The 20,172-nt window shown below is 39.5% G+C and overlaps 1 protein-coding gene across 1 annotated transcript in view; it reads right to left on the bottom strand.

Moving 5' to 3' along the window:
• Positions 1-1,735: 1,735 nt before the first annotated feature.
• The window catches only part of LOC128745356 (tachykinin-like peptides receptor 86C), a 113,923-nt gene continuing 95,486 nt past the window's right edge, over positions 1,736-20,172 (bottom strand). Inside the window, exons 7-9 of the mRNA XM_053842402.1 lie at positions 9,168-9,364; positions 8,837-8,970; positions 1,736-2,112 (exon numbers count right to left, since the gene is read on the bottom strand). Coding sequence (XP_053698377.1) covers positions 1,736-2,112; positions 8,837-8,970; positions 9,168-9,364 — 708 coding nt within the window. The remainder of the gene's footprint in view (positions 2,113-8,836; positions 8,971-9,167; positions 9,365-20,172) is intronic.

Consider the following 20,172-nt stretch of genomic DNA (forward strand, 5'->3'; position numbering starts at 1 on the left):
AGTAGTAGTAGTAGTAGTAGTAGTAGTAGTAGTAGTAGTAGTAGTAGTAGTAGTAGTAGTAGTAGTAGTAGTAGTAGTAGTAGTAGTAGTAGTAGTAGTAGTAGTAGTAGTAGTAGTAGTAGTAGTAGTAGTAGTAGTAGTAGTAGTAGTAGTAGTAGTAGTAGTAGTAGTAGTAGTAGTAGTAGTAGTAGTAGTAGTAGTAGTAGTAGTAGTAGTAGTAGTAGTAGTAGTAGTAGTAGTAGTAGTAGTAGTAGTAGTAGTAGTAGTAGTAGTAGTAGTAGTAGTAGTAGTAGTAGTAGTAGTAGTAGTAGTCGATCCACCAAAACTCCCTGGATAGACGATTATGTGCAAAGTTGAAAGCTTGCTTGAATCGGTCATCAACGGTATGCGGTAAAAAAAATTCAGTAATAAAGTCGAAGGTTCAAGCTCAGGGAAAATTTCTTTTGTTCACACTTTAAAATAATATAAGTTTAACACAGTTCCGGTTTTCCAGTATTTTCTTTTGTATCTCCATTGAAAATGTTTTTATTATTTTCTCTCCTCTTGTGCGGTGGCGGGCACCAGATGCGTTTGATTCTGTGATTTGTTTTATTTTTGAATAAGAAACACTTTCGCCACTATTTCAGATTCAAAAACCATCTTCCAGGTGGAAGGAAAAACGTTCTCACTTTTTTTGTTACAAAATCCAAATCCAGAACACAATAGATTTTAAATTTGAATTGGAAATTCAGTCGCCCGGCGGAAAAGTTAAGCTCTTTCAGATTATCGGAAAACGCCAAAAGAAATCATGCCAGAGTTGATTTCTCCGACCACAGATATATACATAATATGCTAATGCATTCGTTTCCGGCTGCTGCAGCAGCGCAGCACCGAAGGGACAACTCAATCACTGACGATTCGTATTTGCTATGCACTCCTAACCGGTGCATAACCACTTCCTATCATCTTCCTCGCCGACCATTCATAAATTTGATTCAGTAAAACATGAATTTGTACTTTCTAATCAACAAGTACCCTTGTTACATGTACGCGAATGTAAAGGACCGATTCGGGCAAATTTCACAGAGCTTTCTCAAAGTTATGCGCTACACAATTTATAGATGCTACCGTCAAATTTAAAATATTCGCTATATTAGTATAATCGATGCCTGTAATATTTGAGCAAAGAGTTCAAATAAATTTATTAATGAAAATATGAAACAAAAATCACGCATGCTGTGATCGAGCTTGTTTGTTTATTTCTTACTTGCCTAATGTCTTTTGCAAATCTAAACCGATTTGAACGTCTGTAGAAATAATTCAAAGGGCTGATACATAGAATTGATTCCATTATCTAATAAAGTACAACCAACGGGCACAACACAGTAGGCCTAGCTGCTGTAATTGACCATCATCGACGGATCGTTGTTTTTCTCCGAGATAATGTCGAATAATCACCAAATGGCTTTTCTGTGCATTCCAGTGGAAATTGCTAGTTAATTAATGAAGTAATTAATTATTAAATAATGTTTCCCTAGTCTGCTTCAATCTGAAATCAAACACTTTCTCCCGATGCTGTCAGCAAAACATTGCTAAACTTCTGTTCTACTATTGTCATCCCTTTACTGCGTTACGCGATAGATCAGGTAAACAACTAACGACTAGCGACATCCTTACACTATTAGAGCACCCATCTACTGTCCAGTCTTCAGTCACCGGTCGGAACGCGCCGGTTCCCTTAATCGTACTGCGGATGTCAGGAGTATTCGTGGCTGGCATGGCTGCTGGACGAATGGTCCCGGTGCCGGGAAAGGTCCTGCGATGAACTGGGCAACCGGGGCAGAAAATTAAGCGCCTGCAGTTCGGTGATGTCGGTCGCCATCCCACCCGGTCCCATTGCGGTCGAGTCGCGTAACACTTGCGGATTCTGTTGGTGCTGCTGCTGCTGCTGCTGTAGCTGTTTGTTGTTGTTGTCCAATGCGTTAACCACGCTGACCATCGTGCGGCAGGGTCCGGCGTGCGACAAATGGTTCCGGTGGTTCTGCACTGGAGCTGCTGGCCCCGGCTGTAGCCGGAATTCTTCGGCACTGTGATACTGCGGTCGCCACCGTACCGAGAACGATCGCTGACGGTCTGTCAGAATGGAGAAACAGAAAACGAATTATAGTTAATCAATTAGAGCAGGATGGCTTACTTGAATTTTAGTAGGTATTACAGGCGGAATAATTAATTAATACCACATACCGGTTCGAAATTAGCTTGAAACGGTGCAAATTTAATAAGAATATAAATGATGCAGGCAGAGCCATAGCGTGACATTGCACTCTCTCGGTTCTTAAATCAGTGCTCCTTCCAGGTTTATAATTTTTGATAAGATTTTAAACCATCAACCAGATTCTGAACCTGCCAATAAATTCTAGACCACATGTTTGATCAGATTTTGTTCGAAATTTCGTAACAAATTTTTGAAAAGATTTAAACTAGCTTTCTGGACCAGATACTGGACCACATTCTGTACCAAAAACAGATTTTGAACCTGAACCACATCTTCGTTCTCATTTTTTTATCAGATTTCGGACCAGATATTGGATCAAAACTTGGACCAGATTCTAAAACTGGACCAGGTTTTAAACCTGATTTTGGACGACATTTTTGTTCAGATTTTTTAAGCCAGATTAGGAGCCACAGTTTTTTGATCAATTTTTAAGTCACCAACCAGATTTTTGATAAGCTTTTGAACCAGCTTCCGGACCTGGACTGCATCGTGATTTTTGATCAGGTTTTTTATTGCAGTTTGAACCACATTTTTTATCAGATTTTGGATCAGATTTGGGACCAGATTTTAAATCAAATTTGGGTCCGGAACTGGACCAGAGTATAAACCAGATTTTGGGACACATTTTTAATCGGATTTTTAACCAGCAACCAGATTTTGAATCAGATCTTGAACCAGATTCTGGACCTGGCCTGACGGGGACACATTTCTTTGAATCAAATTTGGGTCTAGATTTTGAAACTAGATCAGAATACAAACCAGATATTTTTGATCAGATCGCACGCTTTTTTATCAAATTCTGTTCCAGAATTTGTAACAAACATTAGAACAGATTTTAACTAGATTCTGGATCAGATTTTGGGGTACATTTTTGGCCATATTTTGAACCAAATTTTGGACCTGAACCATACGCTGGGCCTTCATCTTATTCTGGACCAGATTTTGGACCACATTTTTATCAAATTTGGTCCAGGTTTTGCATAACATTTTGGACCACATTTTTTGATCAAATTTTGGATTGGATGTGGGACCAGATTCTGAACCACATTTTTTATAAGATTTTAGTCTAGATTTTGGATCAAATGTTGGACCAGATTTTCAAATTGGGCCAGATTATAAACAAGATTTTAGACTACATCTTGGGTCAGATTTTGAACCTGAAGCAAATCAGCAACCAGATTCTGGACTTGAACCATATTTTGGACCCGGACTGTATCATGGGCCATATTCTTTTATCAAATTTTGCTCCAGACTTGGACTAAATTGTGGTTTATTTTTTGGGCCACAATCTTTATCAGATTTTGGGCCCAAATTTTAGACCTGGTTTTGTGAGCCGTAGGGAGACATCGTGGCGACTCTGGTGAAGGACCGATTTGGCACTTCCTCGTTTCTAAAATCAGTGTTCCTTCAAATTTTTTGACGTAGGACTAAGTCTTACGGCAAGTTTTGACACAGGGTTCCAAAAAATGCGAGCGTCACGAAAAATGAAAGGTTTTGAGCGCTAATAGCTCAGCGGTTTTCCTATCGATTTTCAATATTCTTACACCAATCGATCGAAAAATCTTCTAAGAATTGACCCAAATGAAGAAAAGTATGGATTCTTGATGTTGAACTATTGAAAAATTGAAAATAATGAACCTATGTTTTACCAGAATTCTTGCTTCGTGATTCGATCATCTAAACCTATACCAATTTGATATCTGTGCTTGGGAAGTAAGCCAAAACAAGTGACCAAGTCTCTTCATTCCAACAAGATTTCTTAACACCCCGGTTAAACCTAGACTGTTTTGATGTCCTTGCTTGGGAAGTACGCCAGAAAGAGTGACAAAGCCCTCTCGTGCCAACAGATTTCTTACGAACGCGATTAAACCTAGTCCAATTTGATGTCTGTGTTAGGGAAGTGTGCCAGAAAAAATGACACAAGTTCGTTGTCCCAACAGATTAGGGATGGGAAAACTATCATTAACTACTGATAGTTATCAGTAAGCAATAATATCACTTTATTTATTTTACCGATATTTACCGATATAGTTACACGTTGTCCCGTTAGAAAAATTAATTGGATTAAACTTATTAGTCGGTAGTTGCGTACGATAAACGTGAATGACACAATATATTGTAGCCATCGTCAGTAGCCTAAAGCCGGGGTAGGTGGATATTTCTAGCCCATTAAGCGGTAGCCTGAACAATATTCAGGAACTACGTTGAAACTACATTTATTCAAGACAAGATTTTTATACCAGTTGATAGAATAATATTTACTGAATATCGGCGTGTATTTTGGTCTTAATAAAACGCTACTGAATTTGAGTTATAGTCGCGAGAAATGATGAAGTCGCTGCGGCTAAATTGAGCCCATTTTCTATAGTGGTGTCTGTGTTTTTTTAATTCCGACAGGCCGAAATAGCTAGCACAGCGATTAAATGCTTTTCAAAAAACAGATCAAAAGAGACAAGAAAAGAGAGACCGATGGATAACTTCTCGCTATTGCCTACATTCCGGGCTCATTGAAGATAATTAGTTTTGCAGTGACAACAGCTTGCTGCTGGCGCTAGTGTATCATTGAATGGTTCATATACAGTAGCGCCAGTTCACTCAAATACCAGATATGTCAGCACATATATTGGTAGTAGTGTAAATAACGCACCATATGCTGGAATTAAAAACAAACTGCTGCTAATGGGCAGTGAATGAAAATTGATTTATGTTTTTATATCAGAGGGGAATTTTTGTGTTCTTCCGTGATAAAAAGAAGTACAATTGTTCTGTGATAGCATATTCACAGCTGTTTAGTTTCTAGAATAAGTAAACATGATCATAATTGTGTGTTCCGTCATCAAGAGCGGATACGCTTAAGCGATTGCTGCTGGTTTTTTCAGCTTGGTTACGTGCTAGTGGAAAAACAGTGGTTTTGATGTTTATTGAATAAAATTAAGCAAATTACTTACATTTTTATGAAAATAGTTATAACACATTAAAGCCTATGAGTGCTATATTCGTTTCAGTATTGTTATATAGCGGCAAAGCTTTTATGTGGGAAAGTGTAACCAAAAAAGGTAATGTATGCCGAAATGAGCAGCCTGATGGGAATACCCTCCCGTACCCTACCATAAATATCTCAAGAACGGCTCAAGCAATTCTCATGATTCTTTTTTTGTTTCAAAGCCAACAAAATTATCTAGTGTTTGACCTATCCTTTTTTCGATATTACAATTTTTGTATTTTTTAGAAATGTTTAAAGTCAATTTTTTCGACTAAAAACCTTACTTTTATGTTTGAATGTCCGCCATTTTGTTATGCGTTCGAATTCAAAAAAAGGATAGGTCAAACACGAGATAATTTAATATACTTTAATGTCATTTTGGAATTTTTCAATTCGGATAAGCTCCCCAGCGCCAATCCATGGTACCGCAAATCACGTTTTTTTCGAATGATCATGTTCAAGGAGCCGTAAGGGAGAGGAGAAGAGGTTCACATAAGCAAACAATATTGTAAATATTAGTATAAAGTGCAATGTTTAGAATGCAAAAAACCGAATCGACTCGGTTTTCGCGTTATCGAGAAAAAAAATAAAAATAAAGTGTAAAAAGTACTATGCCCCCTTAAGACTTTCCTCTCGATTTTCTTTAGCAACACAAATCTATCGATCACCATTGCTAAATAAACGAGTACGGAGCTACAGTAATGCGTAGCGTTATTTCGCTTTGGCAGCAAAATGTGAACGACACACTGGGAACAAACAAATTGAAACGGACCACTTTGCCTGTTTTGCCCAGACCGAAATTGAAACCCTCCAGTTTGTTCAACGTTGGAGATGGAATGACGGACCATTAAAAATAGGCGGGAAATTCATTTTTCAAATTATACAATTCCATCCTTCCATCCAGCACAGCCGAATCTTGTCGCTTGTTCTGATATATAACAAGAGGTAAGCCGTCAACTGTCAATATCTCATCGACATGTCTGGACGCGGCAAAGGAGGAAAACCCAAGGGCAAGGCAAAGTCACGCTCGAGCCGTGCAGGTCTGCAGTGCCCGGTCGGTCGTATTCACCGGTTGCTGAGGAAAGGAATCTGAGCGTGTAGAAGCTGGAGCTCCCGTTTATCTGGCTGCCGTGATGGAATATCTAGCTGCGGAAGTGCTTGATTTGGCAGGAAAAGCTGCTCGCGACAACAAAAGACCACAATTATCCTACGTCACTTGCAGTTGACCATCCGTACATGACCGTCACGAACGGCTTGGTTTCGTCATTTTTTTGTCAACTTTTCGTTACTTTTTCGTAACCTTTTCATCGCATTTTCGTCATCATTGCGTCATCGCCTTTTTACCATACTCGAACAGGAAAACTATCAGTATTATTATTAATGTGAATTTACTACACTCTTAAATGATTCTACCTGTAAATAGGTCGGATTTAGTTAAAGCTAGATTGAAACTACTCAAAATGCCCTTAAAGTGTACAAACTCAAAATTTGGGTAAAAATTTCAACCAATTTTGGCTACTTGCTACCGATAATTGAATTATTCTCTATGACAAATAACGCAATTTTAAGTTCCTACTACCAATTTTTTGGTTGAAAAACTACTCAAAATCTGAGTTTGTACACTTTAAGGGCATTTTGAGTAGTTTCAACCTAACTTTAACTAAATCCGACCAATTTACAGGTAGAATCATTTAAGAGTGTACGATCAAACCTAAAAATGGAGAATGTCATTGACAATTGATTGATATAGATAACACAGGTCTGCAAAAAATAATTCTTTTCCAGATGCATGAGACAATTTAGGTGAATTATATGTTTTTTGAGGTGCTGAATCCAAAACTGATTTCCGTTTCTCTCGCTTTCCACATGGTTTATTTTCACTAAATTTACGTGGAATTTATAATTTATTTAAGGGTTTATCTTTCTTGCAAATTTGGATTAGGAAAGAAGAAAAAAATTGATTTCATCGGCAAACATTATTGGGATGAATTACTAATCAATCGGAAGGGAAAGCTTCCATTAATTTGTCCTAACTTCCATGTTCAATTATAATTCACCTAGAGTGAAACCTTGATTAAAAGATGTTCGTCACTCTGCTTTGTTTCAGCAAAATTGTTGATTGAAGGAAACCTATACTTGCCCGTCGAAAGGTATTGCATAATTCAATAGCCCCTCACAAATAAAGTAAATACCCTTTCAGCTATCAAGCACGCACACTTTCAGCAACGGCAAATCGTGACACGTTCCTTTTGTCAGTCGGAATAACAATCAGCACGTAGAACACGGTCCGCAATCAACACTAAAATGCCATTTTTCGACCCAAGCGGCGTAATTTGGAAGGGTTGGCTTGGTCGGTCAGATAGAACAAATTTACGCCCCAGTAGGAAGCGTAACTTGACGATACATTTTATGGCGGTTTCATTTGAATGTACCGTGCGTCACACTAGTTTTATGGAAAAGTTAACTCAAAACACTCTGATAAACTTTATTCCGTTTTTTTTTGCTTCCACCGAATATTTAGAATATACCATTTGCTTTGAGAGTGACGCTTTTTTATCTCAATGTTTCACCTCGTTTGAGCAATGTAACGTTACTTTGCAGCGGTACACATTTAATTTACCCCGACGATTAAAGCATATCCTATACGCTCCATTAGTGAAACTAATCCTGCTAGATAGGTACAGTGGCGTACCCGTGATAGGCCCCAGGATGAAAAGTCAGTGTCACACCATCTTCCGTTAAGGTCTGGGCACGCCAGTGGGTAGATATCATACGTGTGTACTGTGACAGCCTCCTCTGAAATTAAATTCATGTCACAGAGCGCTTGCTGGTCGTGGGGCACTTGTCTAGCCGAGATACATAATTCCAGCACAAATTCGCGGTCCACGTGAACCCGCAAGCTGTTAAAATTGGGTTCCTTTTCCTACAATCCCAATGGAACCGTGCGTTCTATTCTGCATTCTATGCAAAAAAAAATGCAGATAGATAGAAGCTCTGCAGCGCATTTCCATTTTCACATTTCATTTTCGCACAGATGGCTTCACACGTATCAGATTTCCATCAGATCCGATTTACACTGGTGGAAAAAAATAGTTCGCACACGGGAGGAGACATTACGTGACGAAAAACTGTAGGATATTCAAGTCGACCTTTCACGAATTCGTCTGAACTTTTCCACACTGATTCACTGTGACTAAATGCAACCATAATTTTGCCCTAATTTTCACAGAAATTCAATTAATCTGTTTTCTCATTTTTTTCACACATTTCAACTTGCTTTCCGGAAGCTACGCAAAGATTAAAATTGATTCTTTTCGTCATGTAAAATCACGATTTTTGGATTACACCCGTGTCCGGTGCAGGTGAAATGATTCCGACGCAGTTTGTTCCGGATGTGTGCATTCATTTCCACCCAGTGAAGCTTGAAACCGGATTTAAAATGTAAAGTCAATCCCAACGAGATAATACGGGAAAAGAAATGAACACCGAGAGCTGGAATGTTTTCTACAATTTTCAGTTAAGCTGGAAGGAAGGAACGCAAAAAAGAGATTTTTCCATTCTAAAAAAAAGGAACGCATCACTCGTTCAGGTATACTCACAGGATCGGTACCGGCCGAGTTCGGAGTTTGAATTCTTGTGGAACAGCACACCCGGTGGACCACCGTCCTTCATGCGTGTGTTGATAAGCTGCAGGCAGCAGAAGCATATGATCTCCTGGAAGTACACTCGAAACCTGTAACGAAAGCAACAGCACTTGAAGTTTAGCGGGGAAAACGGCACAACGCTAACGGGATGAATTTTCATTTCACTGATTACCCCGCGAAGCCGGTAACTGAAGGAACAACATGAGATTATGAAAATGGATGCCATTTTTGCTTGTTTGAAAATAAGCCACCCTTTCAAACGGAATTTATTTTATCAAACGCTCACCTGCCATTCATCCAGTAGTAGATGATGGGATTGACCATCGCATTGGACATGGCCAGCCAGTAGAAGCCCAGGTACAGCTGCTGCACGTAGCTGGACGATGTTATCTGGTTGTTGTGATAAGCGTACACAAAAAACAGATGATAGGGCAGCCAGCAGATAGCGAAGATGGTGACCACGATGATAAACATACGGACAACCTGAAACATGGAAGCATATAATTAGTGTACAGAATGTTTTCAATAAATTAATTAAACATGATTAACATGATTGGAAGTATTCACGCGCACAACTTTCGGCATTTCGGTGCAATTTTTAATTCCTGAGCGGGTAACTTGTACAGTGGTTCTGACTTGTTTTACATCTTTGATTGATATCAAATCGAAAACCTTAGCAATGCTAAGAAGGGTAAAAGGGAAAACTTTTCCTCTGAAAATGGTTAACTTTGGCCAATATATGTTTGATACAAGTTCATGGAGATGCTTAAGGGTAAGTTTGCTCGAACTTTCTCCCGAACACGGGGCCCATCATTATCATTCGCACCAGCTCGTTTCCCACTTGTTCGGCAGCCAAATTCCTTTTTTGCTTCAACTCCTTCTAGTCGCGTGCAGTTCCAACCTTCTGCTTCAGTTTGCCTCTCGCAATCGCCCAGTTTTTCCTTAGCCGGGTTTAACTCCAGGGTATTAACCGGATTCCACACTTTCGGTACCACATGTGGACGCCATTGTCGTTGTACCATCATTTGCTCAAACTAGAATAGTGAAAGCATGTCAAGTCGGGCCGGAACTCTCATGCTGCTCCGGAAGAGGTCTGAAGTCTCTTCTCTTGAAAAATTTCCTGTTCATGGTTTCAAAAACGCCGATCTATTTTAAAGTTCTTATTCTGTTTTTCCAATCTATTTTAAAGTAAATATTTTGTGTACGAATCACTTGCATGTGAATATTTCGTGAATTTGTTGTATAAGTATAAATTACGGAAAACCCTTGTTTTCATATTTAATATTCTACTAACACGTTCAACAATAACATTTTTTGATTATTTGACCTTGTCTTCTGTTTAAGCGTGTAGGGTGCTATATCTCTGCATATTAGCGTTGGTAAGAGGAAATGCTTATCAAATTAGGGATTATATTGGCTCGTTTCATAATGCCTGATTTTTATTTTCAGGTATAATAAGTTTGGCTGGTAAACGGCTGAATAATGCGTACCGTCGGTGCACGTGTAGGCATAAAATAGACCCTACAGCCCAAGTAACAATTTGGGTTTTATTACACTCTTGTGATGGCATTTAAGACCAAAATTGGCATTGAAAACCGTCATAAGAGTACAGTAAAACTCACATTGTTGCTTGGGAGTGGTTCATAGTCTCTTATTCAGCAACTCCTATTCCTACCTCCTCGTGGTACCAGCCGGGATACGAGCAGCTTTGATGGAGATCGGGTAACCGACCCCGGTGGAAGCCAAGGTCGTATGCTGACAGGAAAGGAGGGCTGTTTCGAGCTTCGTTGGCCCTCCGGCGAAACAGGGGGTTGGTGTAGCAGGCTTTGCAAGCCGTCACCACGAAAAATACTAAAGCACGGAACGAAGAGCAAAAAAATTCTTACTGGAACAATCGGAATAGACCCACGCCACGAAAATGGATTGGTAACTCGGGACGTGGAACTGCCGATCTCTCAACTTCCAAGGGAGCACTCGAGTGCTCTCCGACGTATTGAAGAGCCGCAAGTTCGACGTCGTAGCGCTGCAGGAGGTGTGCTGGAAGAGCTCAACGGTACGTACGTTCAGAGATGGACATACCATCTACCAGAGCTGCGGCAACACACACGAGCTGGGTACAGCTTTCATAGTGATGGGCGAGATGCGGAAACGGGGTATTGGATGGTGGCCAATCAATCCTCGAATGTGCAGGTTGAGAGTCAAGGGCCGATTCTTCAACATAAGCATCATCAACGTGCACAGCCCTCACCTCAGAAGTACCGATGACGACAAGGATGAATTCTACGCGCAGTTGGAGAGTGAATACAACCGCTGCCCAAAATATGATATCAAGATCGTCATCGGGGATTTCAATGCTCAGGTCAGCCAGGAGGAGGGATACAAACCGGTGATTGGAAGATACAGTGCACACCAGCGGACCAATGAAATGAGCCTCAGACTTGTCGACTTTGCCGCCTCCAAGAATATGGCCGTTCGTAGTACCTTTTTCCAGCACAGAATCCATCTCAAGTACACCTGGAGGTCACCAAATCAGACAGAATCACAGATCGACCACGTTTTGATCGACAGTCAGCACTTCTCAGACATTATCGACGTCAGATCCTATCGAAGCGCTAACGTTGACTTGGACCACTACCTAGTGATGGTTAAGATGCGCCCAAGACTCTCAGTTGTGAACAACATTTGGTGCCGACGCCAGCCACGGTTAGGTCTCGCGCGGCTGAAGCAGCCAGACGTCGCCACAAATTACGCGCATTCACTCGAAGCTGCGCTGCCGGAAAAGAACGAATCCCCTCTCGAGGACTGTTGGAACACTATCAAAACAACCATCAGCAGTGTAGCGGAGAGCCCCATCGGGCATGTGGCCCGGAATCAGCGGAACGATTGGTTTGACGATGACTGTAGGATGGTGATGGATGAGGAGAAATTTCGTCTGATCAAAGTTCGTCAAAGTTCGACTCTCACCTTCGCTAAGTCTATATTTTTGGCCTAATACAGGGATACCTCGATATAAGACAGCCTCGTTATAAAACAACCTCGATATAAGACAATTCGATATAAGACAATTTTGTCTTATATCGAAACAAATCCCTTTGACATAGCTGGTAACGATACCAGAGCTGATTTTCCATTCTGAAATCGGAGCCATGAAGATGTTCATTATTTCAAAATAACCCCAAAAACAGTAAAAAAATAATAGTTCAAACAATAATAAATAGTTCAAAAACCGTAAACATTTAACACAGAGCAAAACTGGCGACCGCTAATGCAAATTTTGTTTGAAAAAACCATGTTTCGATATAAGACAATTTCGATTTAAGACAACTTTTTGAAATTATAAATTGTCTTATATCGAGGTATCCCTGTATCAACAATTTTCAGTTTGCCTGAATCTACTTTTCTCGCATTAAGCATTTATTCTTCCCCAATTGTTTTCTAGCTCTTTTTATCTCCTTTCCTTATCGTTTTTCGTCTTCATCTGTCCCGTTTTTCCTCTTTTTAGGTCCCTGTTTTTTCGTCTTTCCTGTCACGTTTATTCTATTTTGACTCCTTTTTTCTTTCCTCTCCGGTTTTTATGTTTTATTTTCCATTTTTCGTTTTTTATCTCTTTTTCCCGTTTTCCTCGTTTTCTTCATCAGTTTTCTTTTTGCATCTCGCCATTCTTTTTTCGCTTTTGGTTTCTATTGCTTCCATCCTTTTCTCTCTCCCGCTCTTTTTTCCCTTTTTTCTTTGTCCCGTTTCTGTCCCGTTTATCACCTTTTTCCTGAGTCCATATTTTCCTCTGTTTCGTTTTACATCTTTTTTCCCAGTTTTCAGGTCCCAATGCCAACTGTTTTTTTTGTCATTTTCTATGCCGTCTCGATTTTTTCCGGTCTCGATTTTCGTCTGTCTTTCGCTTTTGAACTCGAATTCTACCCTGGTTTTCGTTTTTGTCTGTTCCGTTTTGTCTTTGCTTATCTACCTATTTTGTCACTTTTTGTTTTTCTTTTCCGATTTGCTCCTTATGTCTTCCGTTTCCTTTTTTTTCTCCATAGAAGTCTTTTTGTGACGTGTTTCTTCTTTTTCTGGTCTCGTTTCTTCATTTTCATTTTCGTTTCTTCTCGGACATATTGGGGGATGTGCTCCAGCTTCTCTTTAAATTTAATGCAGGGGAATTGTGTATAATGTGCCCCCCCCCTGAGAATAAATGGATATATCTCTGTTATGCTTCCCCAAATTAACGTGACAACTACGAGTATATGTTGGTATTTAAGCTGACAACCAATTGCAATTGTTTATTTCATTTAGTATTGTGGAATAAATCTCCTAGCAATTATTTAATAAAAGCACCTAAATGTTGTGTTTCTCGTTTGCTCGGGGTAAAATGCCCCACCTGCGGTATAATATGCCCAATGCGGTATAATTTGATTGTTTCTACCAGCAGTGACAGACCAACTCTATTTTGTAGAAAGTAAAACTATTTCTTTTGTTTTCAAAATATCGTATTTTCATATAAAATAAACCTAGTTTCGGCTCTCTGGTGCACTTTTTCTTTTCTGCATGGGGCACATTATACTGCAGCTGTGGCATTTTGCACCGCGTAGTTGAATTACCTGGAGTTTGGACGTTGGTAATAAATTATTCCTACCACGGTTACTCTACAATACTAATTGAATTAAATAATGGCAATTGACTTCAACTTAGATCTGTTAACGTATGTTTATAGCCACTCTTGCAAGGGGGGCAAATTGCACCACCGCATGTGGGGCATATTGGCCTGCTTTTACTTATTTGAAAAAATATTAAATGCTAAAGCAAATCAAGTGTTTCATACCGTCATTTTTAGCAGAGATGTCTTTTGGAAGTTCACTTCACGCAATCGAATCGCAACAACCGGTTATTTACAGATTTTGACAAGAAAATAGCTTATATAAAAGACACCAAAAGTTACATCGGAAGCTGCTCAAAAACAAGTTTATTTTTGTTTTGTTTTTACAGCATGTGACAACTGTCATACTTGCATAGTAGTTCCATCAAATACTATGGTTTCTGGGTGGTTTTGCATTTTAATTTCGCTTGATTAGGGAAAAACGAAGGGGGGAGGGCACATTGGCCAGGGGGGCACGTTATACACAATTCCCCTAAAACAAAATAATTTCTGTAACTCAAAATTGCGAAGTTTTTAATTTAATCGGTCACCATTTTTGTGATAAGAAAATTAAATCCGTAAAAATAATTCCAGGTTTGAGTCTAATTTTAAGTCCAGTTAGTTTCAACCCTTATTTAGGCTCAATTTCTAGTTAAAATTCTATTCCAATTTCTAATAGACTCTGTCTAGTCTAGGAGAAACAATCTTACAAAAAGGAGAAAAAACGGGATCGAAAAGAAAGAATAGAAAAGCAGAAAATTATGCAGCAAGAAAATGAAGAAACGACACCAGTAAAAGAAGAAACACGACAGAAAAAGAATAAAATGGAGAGAGAAAATTCGCTTTTCGTCTTACCTTCGCACATTTTACCTCTGTTCCGTTTTCTCCCTTTTCCAGTCCGTTTCCCCACTTTTTGTTCCATTTTGTCAGCTTTTCTGTACTTTTTTTTTGATTTTTGCTTTCAAATTTCTTCTTTCGTCTTCCGTTTTTGCTCTTTTATTATCGTTTTTCTTTTGTTCTGTCCTGTATTTCCTGTCTTATTGTTCCATTTTGTTTTCTGTCCCAATTTTGCAATCATGTTTTTCCTCTTGTTTTTCATCGTTGTCTCTCATTTTACCTATTTCATTGGTCCATTTTTATGGTTTTCTCTTCTTCTTTTTTCCCGTTTCAGATCTTTCTTTATATCCCTTTTTATGTTTTCCTGGTTACCTCTATCGGTCTTCACGCGCGCGGGACGCGTGACATAATGTGGAAATTTAATGGTCAGGTCTAATTCCTGAACAAAGGGGTTGGAGCAGAAGCTGGACAGATTTGTTTGGATTTGCTTGTGGACTTTGAAACTCGTATACCATCGCTTTCCCGCGGAGGTTTATATCGACTCCCTCGGATCTCCCTCGTAGTTCTAGATTGTTATCTAGAACTAATTCTGACTAGCTGCTATTAGGTTCGATTCTTAATCAAGTCCAGATAAATTTCGGGTTGGAAACGTTTTGGACGAGTCTAGGGCATTTTTTGAAATTTGGATATTTACTTGAAAGTTTGATCTGTCTGTATTAGAAGCCAGCTCGTTATTTGCTTTTACCAGCTGGCTACATTGTTATAACAATATCTCAAGTAGATAAATCGTCCCACTCAAAGCGTTGGTTGTAGAGGTATGAGGTGGGGCCATCATCATTATCATTATCACCATCAAATCTTTTGCTATTCTTCTCTTTTCTTTGGTTTTACTTGTTTTCTGCTCCATTTTCCCAATCTTGTCTTGTATTCCCTCTTTTTCTCTCCCGTTCCACACCTTTTCTGTTGTGTTTTTTTTTCTTTTCTGTCCCGTTTTCGATCTTTATGTTTTGTTTACCCCCGCTAGCAGAAAGTAACGAAAAATTTTAGAGTGAATATGAAAGAGCGGGAAGGTGAGAGGATTCGAACCCACAACACCCGGTACTAATGTACCTTTGAACCATAGCGGCGCTGGACAACCGGAGACTGCACAACCCCCTTATTAAGGGAACGACGTATCTTCAAACTCCGTCAGGTGGGTTGAGTTATTTATAGACACATATTGTGTCTCTTCCTCCATCTATTGTAAACGAACCACCGAATTGACAAGTTTAATTTAACTCATTTTTACTCACGGGACGACGACACTGTACAGCACTGCAAGTGATGTCGTTCGTCCGTTAGCGTGTTAGCCACGATTCTCGTATCTTTTCCTACTCGGTTTTTATCATTTTCTGTCTCCATTATAGTCTTTTTCCCTTTTTAACTGTTATCCCTTTTCCGTTTTTCGTTTATTTCGTCCTTTCTCTTTTTATATCCTTTTTTTCTGTCACTTTCTGTGTTTCTTTTTCGTTTTATCCCGTTTCCGGTAGACCGATTTCATATTTTCCTCTCCGTTTTCGCCTTTTTCTGTTCTTGTTTCTATTGCTCTTGTATTTACTCATTTTCTTTGCTTCTTTTCTATCCCGGTTTTCCTTCTTTTCTGTCCACTTTGTCCTCCTTTCCTTTTTCGTTCGTTTTCTGGGAGCACTGCATGGCGAACAGTTAGTTTATGTTACTGCGTGTGTTCTGGATAGTTTTTCGATGTGTTGTAGCGGATGTATTGTTGTATCATTGGAAGATACGTCGGTCACGATTTCGGTGATCAAAGGATGTCGACAAGGAGTCCTCTGGCGCTTCCTTTGACACTCGGTGCAGACACACTCCTTCTCAAGGTATCTCAGCTTAGTTATGAGACTACTGCTTAGGCCGTCGACGTATACTGATTGGTGTCAGGCTGAGCTTCAGTGATGAAGTCAAACCCCTCGAAATAATAATGGATAAGTAAACTTAACCGGGCAGCCCGCCTAGATTATGCTGTTAAGAAATCAAATACAGGGCTGTATTTGGAACTGGGGCACATGATTACAACTATGGGTATTAGCAGACCGGAAACTATGTTAGAGCATGAGTCTGCCCCAAAAGAAGAGAATTAGGACTGTCACAGTAGCCTTATAATCCAATGCCCTTGTGACATACAAAGAAAGCCTCGTTGCTCAATCTTCGCAGGGCCTCGTGCGTTGTAACACCGGCTCTGAGCGAGAGCATGTCCAAGGTTCAGAGATTTAACGAGTGATATGAGCTCCCTGCTGGTTGTCGAGTGAAAATGAATGAAACGTAGCGGTAAAATGTTATTTTATTCCCGCACACAATGCTGGCATGTTGACTGCAAAACCATGGTTAGTAGGATGAATCTTTTGCTCTGGGCTTGGCCCAGCAGCGTCCGATAGACGTACCGTGCCGGGTGGGTAAGTAAAACAATTAGCTTCGAACGTAATCAAACAAGTTGTGACAAAACAACCATCAGGTTAAACCCGTCCTGCCCGGCTGGAAAAGCCTTCGCTGCTTTCGTTGGATGTTTATTACTTTTTGCGGTTTTCCCATTGAACAAGTGGGCTATCGCATTTGAAGAGATTGGTTAGTGCAGGCGGCACCACCCACCCATCCGATCATAGGCTTATAGGCGCTTCTCCGAACCGTTCGATAATCCCATTGAGACGTGCCTGGTTTGGTGCGATGAAGCTGAAAGTTTGAAGCCGATAGCGATGGAATAGAATTCTGAAGTTCTTAGGGCTCGTGTCTTAGGTGGAAGGAGGGAAAAGTATTTCCCTACCGATGGGATTTAAAATTTACGCTTCCGGCTTTCTTCCGTGGCTTTTGGTTATGAAAGCTGCTGATGATGCTAAAAACAAGTAGATTACAATGGATTTTTAGGGTATTATGCTGTGGGTTTCCATGTTTAGCAGTGGTTGTTGGACACTGATTATTTTGGGATACAAATTCAATTATTAGCATCTGAAGTTGACTTAATAAAAAGAAATCTTAATAATATCTTTTAAAGTTTCAGCTATCAGTACTCGCCATCGGATGGACGGGATTATTTTTTACTTCATTCGTAGCTAGTTTTCGCAGCTTCTTAGGAATCCATTAGCAGCCTGGCGGCGCGGTGTGACGTAAAAAGGGAAACGCATAACCGTCGCTTCCGGGACAGTCAACTCCCGCAGAGTGTAAATCGAGCGAAGCGAGAAAAATTTTCCAACCGGGATAAACTTTTTCTTGTCTTGGAAAACATCACAGCATGAAATAAATATTGCCCATCGAAAAGCGAAGAGCCGTTTGGCGTTGAAAGATGAGAAGTTTTTCCTGAAAACAACGCTATCTGGACGGCAGCCACTTTCTTTAAGGTTTAATGTTTGTTTTGCAGTGGTTAACACCATCAGTGAAATTTGCGAAACTCTCTTGGCTATTTTCAGCGTTTTGTTTTCCCACAAAAATACTCGTATTTTATCCTTTTAGTTGAGGCTTCTTTTGACGAAAAGTTTGTTCTGAGAAGTTGTCTGAAATCCGGCTTGCCGGCTTGAAACATCGAAGTTCAAAACATACACTGATGGAGCCAGTAAAACACTAAAATGAGCAACTTTGCTGAATATAGTAACTAGGGTATGTTGCTACATCGTCGTAATTGCCTATTCCCGTCCTATCCAACACAAATTATTAAAAATATCACCATTTTCATGACACACAATGCAAAACTAGTTATTCCCTAATATTTTAGTTAGTTGTCTATCATACGCAATCAATCAAAGTGAGCTGAGATCTATTTAAATGCTTTTTATCATTAAAGAAGTCCTACCAGCCAAATTTCCTACGTTTTTTCGTGCGACGGAGAAGACAATGTCGACTAATCGTTTTAATTTCCGTCATTCATAAATGAAAATAACTCACGCAAGGCATTGTTGTTATTCTACAGCCAGAAAAACTTGCCTGACCTGCAGAAATTTTGTAGAATAACATTTGTCATGCCGTCCTACACAAATACATGCGCGTTAGCTTCGTAAACATTGTAGTGATTTTTAGTTCGGACGATGAAAAATTTTGTTGGACGGATTTTAAAACGGTACGACGAATTTTAGTAATGAAGTCAGTTGCGTAATTTCAATAATATGCTTTAATAGTCGCTTTTCAGTGATTTCAAAGTTCACGGATCGAAAGGTAAGTGTGTTTTAGTCAAATCAGTACAAGAACTTTTGGAGTATTCACTAAATCCATCCAGCAAATGATGAAAATTAGAATGGCTTTCCTTATTACGACGGGAATTAGAAAAAGACCCTATATATCTTTTACTAGTTGCGACGCATAATGATTTGCTTTAAAAGTACACTTGAAAATCAATTCTGCACAATACCTTTGCATCGAATTAATTTATTGCTTTCAACTTAAAAATAAAAATAAGAAAACTTACTGTACTGAAAACTGTAAGAAAACTGTATACACATAGTAGAATTAAATTGGATAAGTTTTCTTATTTTTATTTTTAGGTTTCGTATTCTACTAAGACGCTCCAAAAACTTCAGTGCTTTCAACTGTTCTCCAAATTTATTCAGTATGATGAAATACACATTTTTTCTGAAGACTGTTTTTGCCTTTTAGTTACTTATAAACGCTTTAATTAGGTTATCTATGTATATGAGGGTGAATTGGGCAAAATGGATTCTTCTTGCATTTCGCACAGTATGGAATGGATGGGGTTTGATTCTTCTGATGTTTTGACAATATTTGGAAATTATTTGAGTTCATTTTAGGGCGGCAAAGCAGTTTCTTTAGTATTTAATTAGCATTGATCATGATTTTTGGGGATAATAGGGCAAAATGGACCACTTCCCGAAATCTGCGCAGAATGAAACCATCACCAATCGATTTCCTACATTTTTACATAGGAATAGGTATCTTGTAAGATTCCAAAGCATCGGCTTCTAATTCTTGGGATTTCGAGCTCGGTTTTGCCCATTGCGCATTGTGCCACCCTTGGCGAAGACCCGATTTAGCATTTCTGGACCACATGTTTGACAGCTCCCAATCTCTAGTTGAGCGTGTTGTTTAACCAAATATACCACTAACCCAAGTGAATAAGATTAAAATGTTAATTATAACTCCAAGTACAAAAAATGTACTACAACTAGTGGTTAGAAAAGCCTGAGACTACATAGATTAAACAAAAAGCAACTGACAAAAAACCAACGCTATCGGTCACAGGCTTAGAGCTCGCCCATATACACCATAGTGTAGTCCTGTCGATCCAGAACTTCACTGCACCGCTCTTATAGATGTAGCTTGGTACTTTTTTGAGAAAACTTAACTTGAAACTTGTATGGGTGGGAAGGTGAGCCAATTGTGGCGCATGGCTGATCCACTCGGCCTCGTTCGTTGGCAGGGTTCCCAAAATAAATGACTTGTTCAAGTTTTCCAATGAAAATGTATCGAATATGTCAAGTCGATTCGGCTCGATGGTTACACGGAGTCTGGCCGCAGATTGTGGCATGCTAAAAACTGACGCTGGATTGACGACAACGTCTTTATTCCGAAAATTTATTTTTAAAATGTGCTCTATCCTCAGCTGGCAAAAGAAGGTACTGTTCCGGTAATTAATTTCATGGACGGACACTCGTCGCACACTGTCTGGGAGACCGCTGCTGAGTGCCGAAATTTGTGTGTCCATCTGGTTTGTGCCTGAATTCGCCACTTTGACGTGTGAAAATTAACAAGCCTCAATACGAAAACGGAAAAACAGTTCATCGCTCCTCGTAGAATAAATGACTGCGCTGCGGCACAGGCAAATTTAACAAGGAGCGTG

The sequence above is a fragment of the Sabethes cyaneus genome, chromosome 1 (assembly GCF_943734655.1).
Source record: "Sabethes cyaneus chromosome 1, idSabCyanKW18_F2, whole genome shotgun sequence".
NCBI lineage: Eukaryota > Metazoa > Arthropoda > Insecta > Diptera > Culicidae > Sabethes > Sabethes cyaneus.